The 14,065-nt window shown below is 40.5% G+C and overlaps 2 protein-coding genes across 2 annotated transcripts; both read right to left on the bottom strand.

Annotated features, from left to right (window-relative positions):
* Positions 1 to 541: 541 nt before the first annotated feature.
* LOC139651438 (vascular cell adhesion protein 1) lies at positions 542 to 4,271 on the bottom strand. The gene is made up of 8 exons (XM_071528350.1): positions 4,210 to 4,271; positions 4,026 to 4,095; positions 3,614 to 3,697; positions 2,796 to 3,107; positions 2,150 to 2,422; positions 1,990 to 2,071; positions 1,729 to 1,765; positions 542 to 1,394 (listed from the first exon to the last, which is right to left on the bottom strand). Exons 2-8 carry the CDS (start codon positions 4,051 to 4,053, stop codon positions 1,353 to 1,355), a joined length of 858 nt encoding a protein of 285 aa, XP_071384451.1. The 5' UTR covers positions 4,054 to 4,095; positions 4,210 to 4,271; the 3' UTR covers positions 542 to 1,352.
* A 1,738-nt stretch (positions 4,272 to 6,009) lies between these two features.
* fen1 (flap structure-specific endonuclease 1) lies at positions 6,010 to 13,930 on the bottom strand. The gene is made up of 12 exons (XM_071528370.1): positions 13,886 to 13,930; positions 13,073 to 13,199; positions 12,101 to 12,203; positions 11,787 to 11,889; positions 11,109 to 11,172; positions 10,871 to 10,980; positions 10,240 to 10,376; positions 9,495 to 9,561; positions 8,568 to 8,699; positions 7,594 to 7,745; positions 6,688 to 6,802; positions 6,010 to 6,312 (listed from the first exon to the last, which is right to left on the bottom strand). The coding sequence occupies exons 2-12, from the start codon at positions 13,152 to 13,154 to the stop codon at positions 6,235 to 6,237; spliced, it is 1,143 nt and encodes a 380-aa protein (XP_071384471.1). The 5' UTR covers positions 13,155 to 13,199; positions 13,886 to 13,930; the 3' UTR covers positions 6,010 to 6,234.
* Positions 13,931 to 14,065: the final 135 nt, after the last annotated feature.

Here is a 14,065-nt window from a genome sequence, read left to right as displayed (position 1 = left end):
TTGAGAATTACTGAGTCAGAACAAGGTTTTAACATTTCCTGTGCTGTTTTGTTAAGTCAATGCCTTCGGAAAGTCTTGGGAAAAACAACAAAAAACAGAAAATGCAACCAAGGGAAGGTTTATGGAAAATTAACAGTAAATTAACATAATTCAAAATAAGCAACTGGTTGATTTCAACAAGACAAAAGTTGAAGAGACATTATCTCTCTCTGACTTCCTGTGGGCTTCCACTTCCTCTTTGCAATCACTCAATGTGTTTTCTTATCACACAGGAATTGTATAACGTCACTTGTACCTACATATGATGGTAAGGCATTGGCAATGTCCCATGGATAGTTCCCATGGATGCATTATTTTAATTGCATGATTCACTGCAGGCCTATATGCTCGATTATCTTAAGTTATTTTATGATACTGTAGCCTATGTTACATAAAATATTGAAATAATGACATATTTGAAAGGATGGAAACTTAAACCTGATGAAGCAGAGACGCTAAATGCTTTCTTCACTCCAAATGCTTTTATTTGCATAATGAACAGTTTAAACGATAACTGAAGCAATCAGTTTAGGAGTCATTGCAAAGTATATTTTACAAAACCAAAGCTGTGCTGAGTATCACATTATATCATCAGTCTGTTACACAGCTACAAGATGATGTTGTAAACCTCTGTGTGTGTTAATACAGACGACAGAATGAGCAATAAAAATGTTTTTCCTCCACACTTTCTCCTGCGTGGAAAAAGGACCTTGGAACTTGCTGGGACTCTTTTTCTATACTCCTTCTAGTTCTTTGTCGTCCTCTAAAATATCTTTTTTTAAACTTCCTTTTTTTGTTTAGCTTATTCGCACATGCAAACAAATAACAAAACACTAAGGAATTACTAAAGGAATTACATGAATAACCATCTTCTGCAGAGAATCCAGGCCCACAGTAACTGAGTGGAAACTGGCCTCCTTATCTTCAAAAAAAGACAAAAACATTAAATAACAAAACAACACCAAAGTCATCAATCAGCCCAAATTATGAAATTAAAGAAGATGTATTCAGTTTTGTGTGAAACCAAATAGAGTAGAGCACTGTAGAATATAATGTATTCTGCCCTTCTTGCACTCCAGGCAGGAAAAAACACTGTCTAAGTATTAGGAAGAAGTTACATTAAAATATCATTGACCCAAGTTTGCAGTCATGTTTTTCATCAAATTCACCAAATAATATCTCTTAATATCTGCTGGTCAGGACCTGTGGACACTGGTCCACTGCAGCATCATTTTCTTAAAAGAATATACATATTAATATGTTGTCAACATGCTGTCTTCTTCTTCATGTGACTCAACAGGTTCACATGCTTCCTACTCGATCACCCTGTTGATGTAGTCTGGTTCCACTGTGTCCTGGGGGGAAAAGGAAACAACACAGAGAGAGTGGGGGTGAGACAGGAAGTGAGACAGTGAGACAGCTCCTCACTTTGAAACATCATTCCTTTGCCAGGAGCATCTTGAGGTCATCTTTGTCAAATATAAGCCATGGATGTAATTGAATAATTTCACAAAAGCATCGTTTGACTGTAGATCAACCATGCCCCATTTTATGGAGATATCTGGACGTGATGTCACTTCGTCTACGTTTCCACAGGAATAAGAAATACACTTTTTCCTTTCTGACTTGAGCAGACATTTTAGTTGTTTGAGAACGGTGTACTGTACCTCTCCTTGTCTAGTATCTTACCTTCCCTGGTTTGGTGGAATATCTTGATCTAAACCACCTGGAAGAAAAGGAGATGCACATGGAAGGAGCTTTCACACATTCATAAGCAGAACCTAGGTGGATAATTTTAAAATCTGACTTGAAGGAGTGTCTTGTTTTTTTCAGCCTCTTTAGCACATTTTTTCTGCTGTATATGCTGTGATTTAAAGGAGACCTATTCGTCTGTCCTTAAACATGTCCACTGTACTGCAAATTACTGCATAACAGAAAAGTTTGTCTCACCACTCGAAGATGACCATGGTGCTGATGAGCATTACAATCTCCAGAGTCTTCACTACAACTTGGACACCAACCAGTTCATCACCTGTGATGCAATAACAGAGTCACCTGCAGCTCTGTTTGCACAATGAAACATGTTACGACTTTCATTTTCTGCTGTCACCTTTAAATGTCAACTGAACTCCTGGTGACATCTGATGGCCCACATCGTTTCGGGACCAACAAAAGAAGACTCTTCCTCGGTGGCTGTCGGTCACATTAAAGCTGTAAACCCCCGTCTGAACTCCTATAAATTCCAGTCTGCCGCCACTGAGCGAGAACCAGCCAGTCTCATGGCTAGGAGGGTTCGCTCTCCTGGAGCAAGTCAGGTTCACAGAGCTGCCAACTGACACTGGATCAGCGGGACTGACCAACACCGAAGTGTCCCTGGGAGAGTCTGGAAGGTTTGGCATACGGAGAGAGTTTTGAGGGAGTTCAAAGAGGTGAAGAGACGATATTAACAATATAACATCTCAATGTAGACGCTTTGTTTCTGAGAGAGAATGAAAGAGGGATTACTGTTTTACATTTGCTAAAAAATCTGATTTTCATAATAATGGGATACTTTATTGATCCTCATCGGGAAATTCTCTGGACCCCAAAGGTCAGAGGTCAGAGGTCTGAGGTCAGCATCCCTTGGAGCTGGTAGGGATTCAGTGTTTTGCTCAAGGACACTTCAGCAGGGAGGTTGTTTGCCAACACCGGGCCAAAGTCCAAATTCCTGCTACCCACAGTTATCTTCACAAACCAAAATGGAAGTATGATCTTACATGAAACGCTGAGAATCTCAGTCGCCACTGTTGTCTCAGCGTCTGTTCCTTCATTCACAGGATAGCCGGCAGAACAGGTGATGTTTAATCCATCGTGTTTGTCTGAGAGAATGATGTTCGCCTGGAGTGTAGCTGTAATGCTTCTGAATTCACCTCTATATTCATTTTCTATTTTCTTCTCAGAATCCCATGGGTGATTCCACGTCAGTGTAGGGATGGAGTAAAAGTAACTGGAGACTAAGCAAGTGATGCTGACAAGCTTGCCCTCCCTCAGCTCACCTGAGATCTCAATTCTGGGCCTTCGATATCGATCTATGGTAAGACGACAAAGCAGGAAAGTTAACACACCAAGGTTTGTGTCAGGTCCACTGCACAGATGAAACACTTTAGAAAAGGGGAAGAGTTGTGCACTTCTTGCGGTGCTGCATTTTCACAACCACATCATGTGAAAAACACACAGGCCTACAGTAAAGTGTGAAGAAATAGCTCTTTAAGCCGTTGAGTGTCAAAATCACACATATTGCTGGTGTAAAGTACTTTACACAGTAATATCTAAGTTACAATAGTTATCATTGATAATTGTTATTTTGACTTGGACATTACCAAGTATAATATTATAATATATTATTTGGGGTTATTGTCAGGTTTAAGGTCAAATTATAGCACAATTCACTCAAGAGGCCAATGCCAGAACTGAGAGATTTTCCATTTCCAACATTTTTGTTGAGATGTACTAAGTATCAAACTCTGAACTCTTAGCTTTGAAGTTGCATATGTTTGTATAATCTATGGAAAATATGGCGGTGCACTAAACTTACACACTTCCAAGAGCGGCATTGCCTCCACTATCACCTCTGGCGTTGGGCTTGAAGGAGAGGAGTTCATGGCAGCAGTCAGTGAACCTGCAACACCAAGCTCTGTTGGTGTATTCTTTGCACAGCAATGTTTTTCTTTCAAGTGACTAAAGACTTAATGAAGATCAAATTCACTGCAATCGAGCACTAATATTTTTTTTCAATACACTCGCTCTCATATTGAACAAAAGATTGCAAACTATTATTTATCAGTGTGTTATGCAATGTGTTAAGGACAGTGTCGCAGATCAAATCGATTATTTTCTGCTCTGTCCTTTATTTCTTGTTCATAATCATGAATGAATTATAGGCTGACAGATGATAGGCAAAAAATAATAACGTGTTCCAAATAAATCTGAATAAATGGACAACTCACCTGACAGAAAAATAAATACCAGCATCATGTTCTCTGTCACAATCCACAGATGAATTTGATTCCCTGAGATCTATTTATTAAATACACTTGTATTAATGAAAATGTGATATTAAACATTGTATAAAAAAAGTAATAGGTTTATGTTTAAGTCACAAATAATTCAGCTACACAAGTCCGGCCTTACCAGTGAAGCAAAATGTAGTTGAAAAGATGCTGCTGAAGTGTGAGAGCCGACTGAACAAGTTCCCTGTTACAGTAAGCAGTGGTTCTCAGTGTTTACCTCAATGCATTACAGTATAGTATTTTTTTTTTTTTTGCTCTGTTTGTCTTACATAACTTTGTTCACCATTGATTGTGTTTAGTTAGACCTAGATAGATAGATAGATAGATAGATCAAACATGTTTTCCGTATCTTCCTATGACTTACAACAGTTTGACACTACTTACTTACTACGATGTATAGACTACTATGACTTTAATAAAGATTCATATTGACCTAAAAAATGGAAGTAAACTCCATTCTGCCAATAACAAGATGTGTAAACTGACTTTAGGTGGGTTTACCCTCCACTACATCCCTTTGACACCTGAACCTAATTTTTATTCAAATCTTATTTTTAATTTTCAAAGTTATCAGAAATCACATTTAGAGTGATATCTTCAATACAATATTAAATACTGTGAGATGCAATATAATGACGACAAGAGATGGGTGGTGGCCATGGTGTGTAGATTTTATTTTTCCAGTTGTAGGAATTACATCAGATTACTGACTCACTGGACTAAGCATGGCTTCAATTCAGTAAAATATACAGACTGCCAAAAGCAAATGTGTATTATAGAGGGTTCAGATGTTTACTTACCTAATTGCTTGGCAGGAAATCAAGGCATCAGTGGATGTCACTGAGAGTCTGTTTAGCACAGAGGAAGTCATTCTGGTCTAGGGGTGCTGGGCTTTGAGGTGAACTCCTCTACCAGCCTAAAGCAAGACAAAATGGCTTCTTTAATAAAGGCCATGTATTTTTGATAGAAATAATGCACTTGTGTCTGGCTGCCAAACATTGTGCTATACTGAAATCTTTAGGGCTGATACTGATTTTATTCCAACAGAGAAAGTATCATAAGGGTGGGAAACAAAATCTTTAGCAAATTCATTCATTCAATTTATTTAAACTTCTCATCTTTGTCAGTGTCATCCATTTATTTGCCACGTGAAAAAAAAATGTCTCAAGCAAGGGTGAGCAATGGTGCGGCAAGTGTAACCTTTCTATATTTCCTGCATTCATGTGGATTTTTTTTACTGAGATGTGTGTTGTTGTGGTTCAGTGCTTCTGCCTCTCTGGAGGTGGGCACTGTAATTATTTCAGTAAGACAGAATAATTGTTTGACCAGACAGGCGAAGCACAAAAACCTTAGTGCCTTCACATAATATTCTCACACTGATTTTACATGTCTGGCACAGTCAATAAATGAATGAGCAGCTGCTTGGAGAGCAACAACTGATCAGTGTTCAGGACTTGTACAGGCATGTACTGTATGTGTTACACAGATAAAACCAAATGCTGGCCAGGGAAAAAGCATGAAGCTTGGCTCCACTAGGACATCAGTAACACACTCAACATGGGACTGAAAACAGAATGTTTCAGTGATTTCTTCACGACCAAGTACATGAATTTGATGCTAGTGTTATCTTGTCATGTGAAAAGATTGTTTGTGGTGTTGAGACACACTAATAATATCAAAGGATTATGTTGAACGTAGATAGTAAAAGGAAATAGTCTTAAGTCTTAAACAATAATCAGAATTAAATGACTAAAGAAATCTTTGTGATGTTAATTTGGAGAATGCTCTTTTATGTTAAATGTACTACTTTTGGTATCTAATACATTGGCTAAATTGCTATGCATGCAGTGGCTTTTCAGATTATCAAATAACTATCAGCAGTCAAACACAATGAGCCAGTCAAACACAAAATTCATCTCACAAAAAGCTTACATTACTTTTATTCCATAACAGTTTTCATAAAACCTTGTGTTGGTTCAACTTTTCAGTTATTAAAACATTCCTAGTTTGTACTGATATTTCAACAAACAAACAAACAGAGACAGATTTGGTCATGTACAATAGACAGTTGGTAAACTGAGTTAACCCAATCATACATTCTCTTCTTTTTTTGCAACTTCCTCCTGCCTCTCTTCCTCTTTGCAATCTATCTGCCCTTCTTAAATTTCCCTGGTGTGGCTCCGGTCTTCTGCTTCTTCTTCGCTGATCCTTTAATCTCGGGTTCCTAAATAAGAACATACAAATACAGCAGATGAGTCCAACGTTCAGCACAACACTAAAGACTACTGAACATGTACAATAGGAGCTTACTCTAAGACCGAGAAGTCAAAAACAGGGATTGGACAAGGACATCATACAAACTGGATTAGGGGGAAATAGAGTCGTAGAATATAACACTGGCATGAACCTACAGACAGCCTGCTGAACACTTACAGGAGCAGCTTACTCTTAAGGATTAAAAAACAAGGACTACATAATCATATGGCAGAGGTTTAGATCAGTTTATTCAATTAACGATTAATCATCCAGTCTAATTAATTAAGGAAATACTTCTTTTGAGCCGGCATGCTTGCACGACTGTAGTTTTCCTGTAGTTCACCTTGCGTTTGGAGGACAGCGACCCGGTGACGGTGAAGAAGGAGTCCAGTCGTCCCTGTGTGCTGCCCTGCCGGCTCTTCACGATCTTCTTACAGCCGTTACGGATCCTGTCCTCACTGCAGAGACACACACACACACACAATAATAAATGAAAAGCTAAATATTGTCACATGCACACTGGTGTACATCCCCCTGAACTTTCTCTTAGCAGTATAGACAAGTATCTGAAGCAGCATTTAGACCGTTTCACACCATAACTTTCCACTGACTCCTGAGTGGCTGAACTCTGCCTGCTGAATGCATACCAACTCAAGAGGTTATATATATATATATATATATAATGATGTCACCAATGAGCAAAGGGGATACACCATGTGCAAAGAGTCCAACATGATGTGGCTCTGGAGACCACACTGAACCTCCCAGTGTGTTGGTGCTCAAGTGCTGCCAGAGCGGTGAAGTCTGCCTCTACCTGGCTAACAGTGTGGCCTAGTGGTTAGAGAGGCTGTCTGGTTTGATCCCTGCACCAACCAGTGTCATGTCCTTCAGCAGCCATGTGTCCTGTCAAAGTGTCTGTCAGAAAGACACTGATCCCAGCCTGTTCACTCAGTGCGAGTGGCTCTGGATAAGAGCATCAGCTGAATGCCCTAAACTGTAACCTAATCAGTGTCATACATTATGAACAGCACTTCAATTAGTGTGATTTCAACTGAACAAAGAAGATTAGCTGAGAGCAAATTCAAGTCAAAAGGCCTGTCAATCACTTATCAATCAATGACAAGTGGCCCAAGAATTAGATGAATTATAGCAGTGTTCTGTTTTCTCACTGTCTGCTTTATCTTTTATTTCTGGTTCTTAATCAGCAAATACAGCTAAAGACAGCCTGATGATCGTTTACAAAAAGTACCTGAACTGTTTCTCGCTGCACATGAACTGTATCAGCGCTTCCTCGTCTGGCTCGCTCCACTTCAGGTCCACCGTGGAACAATCCACCACTTCCGGCGTCACGAACAAACCCCTGGCCTCCTTGAACAGCCAGTCCTCTGGAGCCGGGTGCTTCTGCATGGGGGGAGTCAGTAAGTCAATAAATGGGTTGATCAATTAAGATAATGGAATCTTTACTGAATATATGAATTAGTGATCAAATAAATGAAAGATTGGAAAAAAAATGTGTGTGTCTAAGTAAGAAAACAAACAAGCAAGCAATCCAGGTAATCACTAAATCATATTCAGGTTAAACTTATTAATGCAGTGGCAGATAACATACAGATCTAAACGTGTTCTTCCTTCCTGGTGGGTTAATGTTTTACAGCTCAGAAAACGTTGTAAAAAAACTGGTTTCCTCCTCTATCATGGATGTTTTCTGCAAAGTCGACATTTCTGATGTGCTCTTTAAACTTGACATATCTGTTGTGCACTTAACAAACTTCCTGTGTATATTTTGTTTACTTGTGTAAAATTCAATAAAAATATTCTTGAGAAAAAAAAAACTGGTTTCCTCTACAGTTAGGCTGCTATGGAGAAAATCCACTGAAAACCACCATATAATGCAATCAACGTGAGAAACAGGTTGTGAAACACATTCTGGTAAATTCCTGTGAATTGACCCATTTGTAAAATTCCCTGATATTGCAGAGAGATTTTATCAAATCCCCTGACTTTCCCTGACTGGAATGCACCTCTCTAAATTCCCTGATATTCCAGGTATCCCATGACCAGTGGGAACCCTGAACATAAATTCTGCCGTTTGGTGGACACTTTTATCCAAAGCACCTCACAGTCCTGTGAGTGCTTACACATTTAGCGTGGGCGGCCCCAGGGGGAATGAACCCCATACTGCTGACAGTGTTGGCGCCTTGTTCCCCTCGGGTGTAAACTTACATTGGTGTCGATGTTTTCCAGGATCTCCTCGATGGAGCCGTGCTGTCTGATCAGATCGATGGCTCTCTTGGGGCCGATCCCCTTGATGGTGCCGCAGTAGTCGCAGCCCAGCAGAATACACAGGTCTATGAACTGGGATGGGAGAGGAAGAGGAAGAGGAGTTAACGCAAGGACAAAAAAGAGCAGATACAGTCCCACAGCGCATGAATGCCCATAACCTATAGTACTTCCTGAATACTAGGAGGATTGTCGGAGTTGTGTGAAAATTTGCAGCCAAGCAGTGAAGATTCACAGTTACAATTGAATTCTGACAATAGTAGAACTTTACCTTTCCTTTATTAATTAGATACCGCTTAATAAACAGGCATGATTAGTAGATTGTTTTTCTCAAAAGCTTCAAACTGTGATGAGGTTTGATAGCTCACAGGCAGAGGAGTGAAGAGACTCAACCCTGACTGACCTGAATTTGGCTCTTGATACCCACAGTGCTGTGGGAAAAGCAAGAGTGATGGTTATATTTATGAAAAACGGGCTGATGAATCAAGTGACAACTGAAAGGATGATAGTTATGACTAGGACAAGTTGTGTCATTTGTTATAGATTGTCTCTGTTGCTGAAAGCAGCTTCCCACAACAAAATATCTCCATGGGGCGTAATAAAGTCCATCGATCAATGCCAAGAGTGAAATGAATAATGAGAGGCAAAAGTGTGTATTGTCCAAAGGGGGAGGAGGGAGGTACACAAACCCTCAATCATATAAGTGGCTTGGTTATTTTTATACTGTATACTGGTCACAACATAGATGGGATCTTGTCTGGCATTATGAAAGTACTTTAAATGAAGAAATTGAAGCTTTAGAAGCAGAATGATAAGACCTATTTGGCTTTTTTTTTTTTACATGTTTCTCAAGGTCAGGGAGAACCATACCTGTTCGTTGGTCAGACCAATGTCCTGCAGGATGCGGCTGAAGTGGAACTCTTGTATCGGAAGTTTCCTGGAACAGAGAGGGAGATTGAAATCATATTCTATTAAATGATACAACTCCTTACCCCGTTATTCACTGGAAAAGAGAACATAGAAGGACTACTGACATTACTGAAAACTACGAATTTGTGACATGTGACATGGAGCATACTGTATTCTACTCTAGGCCTTGATTAGGTAATTATCCTGAACTCAAATGATTTGAAAGTAAGAAAACATTTACTTAATAAATATTGAGTTCTTGGCTCCTGCTGAAACAGATTGCCACACATCACCAAAGTTATCCATACAAGATTTAGTATTACTTTAAGGAGACTGGGAAAAATGTAGGAAACCATACTACTCTGTTGGATGGTTTTGTGGCAGTAGTGTTAGTAGCATCTAGTGCAATGTGCAACCCCCTGCATTTACTCAACAGTGATGGGTCACCACGACAACATTGTCATCACTATGAGGAAAAATGTGAATATATAAGTTATAATTTGGCCCCATTTTCCCCAAAACACAATTAAGTATAACGGGAATGTTTGCAGTTTTGTCATTATCATGTATCCCAATAAGGTAGTTTCACTGTGACACCCTGCACTAGAACGAAAATGGGAAGGATGTCAAACCAACTCCAAGATCCCCCCCAAACATGTCTGCCACACAAGGGAAAACATGATGTAGCATGGAGGAGCAGCAGTACTTTGCTTCACTGGCGGTGAGATGTCTGAGCAGGACATTTGTCCCAAAGGTCAGCCCGTCCATATCTTCTGTTGCCGTGGCAAAGACCTTCCCTGCTTTAACAAGAGCGGCACAGCTGGCCTCGGCCTCACACGGAGCCTGCAATAAAACACAGAAAATAAATTATTTATTTACCCAGGTGTCCTGTTGACATTACGGTTTTCTCTTACAAAGGAGACAATGGTAGCAGAATAGAATAGTGTAGATTAGAATAAAAATTAATGGAGAATTGTTTTTGGCCTCAACTCGGCTACTGATAAAAAGTACATAAAAAACAATACAAGCACAAACATATTTGTAGATGACTAAAATTATGGCCAGGGGAGCAAATCAAATCAAAATCAACTTCACTTCAGTTTGCATTCATACAGTAGAGCAGACAATCTGAAGGCAAGTTTGACAATAAACAAGAAACTGAAAAGATTATTCCAAAATGTTTCCAGGTTATCCATGATGGCCGTAGGGACACTGTAAAAGGCAATCACCCCAGGGCAGAATTCTTCAAAATCTGTTACCAGCATCATCTTCAGTACTAAGGAGACACATGCTCAAACCCAGTCAGAGAGCTGTGGTAGCGTGAGACTCGATCTAACCTCGATGTAGGGAACGCCCATCAGGGTCAGCAGCTTCTTGCACTCCTCGTTGTGCTGCTTGGTCACTTTTACCAGACGCTTGGTGAATTTGTCAATGTTCTCTTGTTCCCCTGGGTTATGACAAACATTTCAATACATGACAAGTAAAAAAGTGTTCATTAACCTTACAATGTATTTATTTATTTTTGCTCTAGGGCACAGCTAGTTTTTCATAGAAATGTGTGACAGAAGATTGTACCTGCTTCCTGGGCTTGAGCAAGCAGCTTCTCAGCTTCTGCCCTCCTCTCCCCTCTCTTCTCCAGCTGGGGGGGGGGGGATAACAAGAGAGTAAGAGAGGAAAATGAGAGGCAGAGGACAAGGGTTACAACAAATAACAAAATATAATTAGTTAATAGTGTGAGAGTAGTTAGTAGTTAAAATAATAATCTGTGACATTTTCATATAAATATAAATGTCTGTTTTGATTCTGTCTATAACCAGTTCATGAAAGCTTTTACATTTGCTGTTCAAAACCTTCCTCTTCCTCTTCCTACGGCACACATTTCAGACAGCAGCAGCAGGTTTGTTTGGAATACATAGAAGAAGGACTGGGTAGTTAGGATAAGCAGTGATAGCCACCATGGCTAGACAGAGAAATAAAAGAGCGGCACCTACAGAAACTCAAACTTCATCAACATAAGAAAAAAGAAGAAAAAAGAAAAAAGACGTCACAGTACTGGACACACTGTTTGATTGACAGGTGATGCAGTGCAGAAACACCACAGCAATGAGCGCATAGCACCAAAAATATCACCAAAAAAACAAAAACAAAAAAAGAAAAACAGGATCTTGTGGATTACCACTTCAACACTGAAAAGCAAAAGAGCAGCAAAGTTTTGGGGAAAGTGAAGAGTAAAGCAGAAGTTCACACACTAACCTCCCCAGACTTGAGCTGTGGTGGCTTGCCGTCAAACACGTACACAGGTTTGATGCCGTGCTCCAGCATGCGGATCGTCCGGTAGAACATTCCCATCAGGTGGCTGAGGAAGAGAGCGAGAGCAGACCGAGAAACTCACTTGGGAACTGAAACATTTCAGTCTGTATTCAGAGCTCATCCTCTGCCTCTGGTAACACATATACGCTCCCACTGGTCTAGGATCAGAGCTTTCTCTCCTGTGTCTCTCCTACCCGTCTCCCACTCTTGTTTCCCAGTGTAAATAAGAAATGCTTGTCTTAGCGTGGGGATTTTACCTTGTCGTCTCTCCATCCTCATTCTGCAGCACGTTGCCGTCCTGTCGCACCGCGATCAGGAACTGGTAGATGCACATAGAGGCATCAATAGCAATCTTCCTCCCTGCAAGTGGCACATACAAAACAGTAAAGTCAGCCAACTTCAAAGCAACTAATTAACATTCACTACAGCACAACGGAAAGGTAAATAAGATTCTGTGTATTGGGTTAACTGAGTGATAAAATTAATAGTTGTGTTCCTTTAACTTGGATTTGTTAGTGTATTCTGTCGTTGAGGTGAGAACTGAATAAGGCAAAAGAGGCTTCATGTAGTCTTCATGGAACTCACTGCATGAGTGAGTGATTTTACAGCTGAAACAGCTGGGCTCTCTTGGTGAGTTCAAACTGGATCTTGTGGCAGACATAATAAGGAGCTGTCTTTGAATTATTTAGTCAAGACAAAGCAAAGACAGCTCTGATCCCTCCATATGACACAAATACTAGAAGGTTTCAGTGAGCTTGGACTCTAGGATAAGAACAAATTGGATTTGGGTCCCAGGCTGAAAGAACTGCAGTGCTCACTGATTAGACTATAACTACACACTGACAGGTTTGTCACTCTTAGAGCTGACTTTCATTGGGCGCCCCGGTGTCTCACCGAGTACAGCGCGTACCATAAGGCTCAGTCCTTCCCAAAGCGACCCGGGCTCGAAGCCGGCCCACGGTCATTTGCTGCATGTCCTTCCCTCTCTCTCCCATACCTTCCTGTCTCTCTCTCACTAACTCTGTCGAATAAAGCATAAAAATGCCACCAAAAAAAAGGTGACTTTCATAATAGCTTGTTGGCTATATTTATATTCTCTTTTTTGTGTGTATCCTCCTACTATCTGAAGCAGCAATTGCCCAGTTTACCCGACAGGGATCATTAAAATGTAATGTAATCTCATATGTAGGCCGAATCAGCGATATCTAAGAGTGGGAACTGTTAGCTACCAAAGTAGCTCTTGATGTCTTGCTCTTTTATGGCCCCAGGCGCCTGGTCAGCAATCAGTTTGGCAAGTCCGTGTATTCCCATTGCGGCAGACTGGAGCTCAACCTTGAAGCGTCAAATCACCAAACTCTGGAAAACAAAGAAATGTGAGTCAGTCCTCCACTCTGCAGCAGCCGTGACGCGCTCAGTTCTCTTTTATCGCCAAACTCAATTGAAAAACTCTATAACTTGTGTGCCTTGCTTATAATGTAAATGTAGTACTGACCTCCTACAACAGGATTTGGGATCTTTTTAGGAATCAATAGAATCCACTCTTCAAATCGGCATACACCCAGTCCACCAACCAGCACTTATTTTAACAATATCTCAACTTTTAGAGTTGGTCACACTGCTATAGCCCACCACGCTGTATTAAGGTGGATTAACTGTGGGATCTAAAAGTTACCATTGTGTTGAAATAAGCGCTGCTTAGACTATACAGTGCACGCCGACTTGAAGAGTTGCTCCTACCGATTCGCACAACGTTTTAAGCCATGTTCAAAGAGGTGTGTGCGTTTGCAAAAAATGTAAGACCACATCAAATTCAGATTTTTTTTAAAGGAGTTTGGGATGCAGATAACGCATCGTATCCTGGCTAACTAAGCTAAGTTAGGTGAGGTAACAAGGCTGCACATCTGCAGACAGAAGGCTAAAACATGAGCAATGCTACATAAAATCATTACAGCGTCAATGTTATCTTGTAGCCGACAGTATATTCTAATGTTGTTAAAAGTCAACAGTGAAGTAGACAGTTTAATTGTTTACAGTAGACTCACCGGGTAGCTGTTGCTCTCGAGGTTGTGCACTTGTCCCGGTGGCTCGGGCGCGAGGAAAATGCGTCTGTTTCGCGGGAAACCAAAAAGCAGGCATCACGTAACGACCGATCGAAGATAGCACCGTTGAGCACTGCCCATCGATTGTGCGGTACCGATTAGTTTTGTCTGGGTCCGTCAGGG

This window comes from Centroberyx affinis, unplaced genomic scaffold (assembly GCF_046629955.1).
Source record: "Centroberyx affinis isolate AG114_WGS23_722 - 3 ecotype Tasmania unplaced genomic scaffold, CSIRO-AGI_Caff_v1 ptg001667l_1, whole genome shotgun sequence".
NCBI lineage: Eukaryota > Metazoa > Chordata > Actinopteri > Beryciformes > Berycidae > Centroberyx > Centroberyx affinis.
The sequence above is the reverse complement of the archived record's forward strand: the minus strand, read 5'-3'. Positions and strand labels throughout refer to the sequence as shown.

Excerpts from the sequence above, each read along its gene's own strand:
- LOC139651438 (XM_071528350.1), bottom strand. The coding sequence starts at position 4,053 with ATGATGCTGGTATTTATTTTTCTGTCAG. Across the intron at positions 3,108-3,613 it reads AATGCCGCTCTTGGAAGTGT|ATCGATATCGAAGGCCCAGA; the intron begins GTAAGTTTAGTG and ends GTCTTACCATAG. Across the intron at positions 1,395-1,728 it reads ATTCCACCAAACCAGGGAAG|GACACAGTGGAACCAGACTA; the intron begins GTAAGATACTAG and ends TTTTCCCCCCAG.
- fen1 (XM_071528370.1), bottom strand. The coding sequence starts at position 13,154 with ATGGGAATACACGGACTTGCCAAACTGATTGCTGACCAGGCGCCTGGG. Across the intron at positions 9,562-10,239 it reads CTCACCGCCAGTGAAGCAAA|GAAACTTCCGATACAAGAGT; the intron begins GTACTGCTGCTC and ends TCTCTGTTCCAG. Across the intron at positions 6,803-7,593 it reads TGCAGCGAGAAACAGTTCAG|TGAGGACAGGATCCGTAACG; the intron begins GTACTTTTTGTA and ends GTGTCTCTGCAG.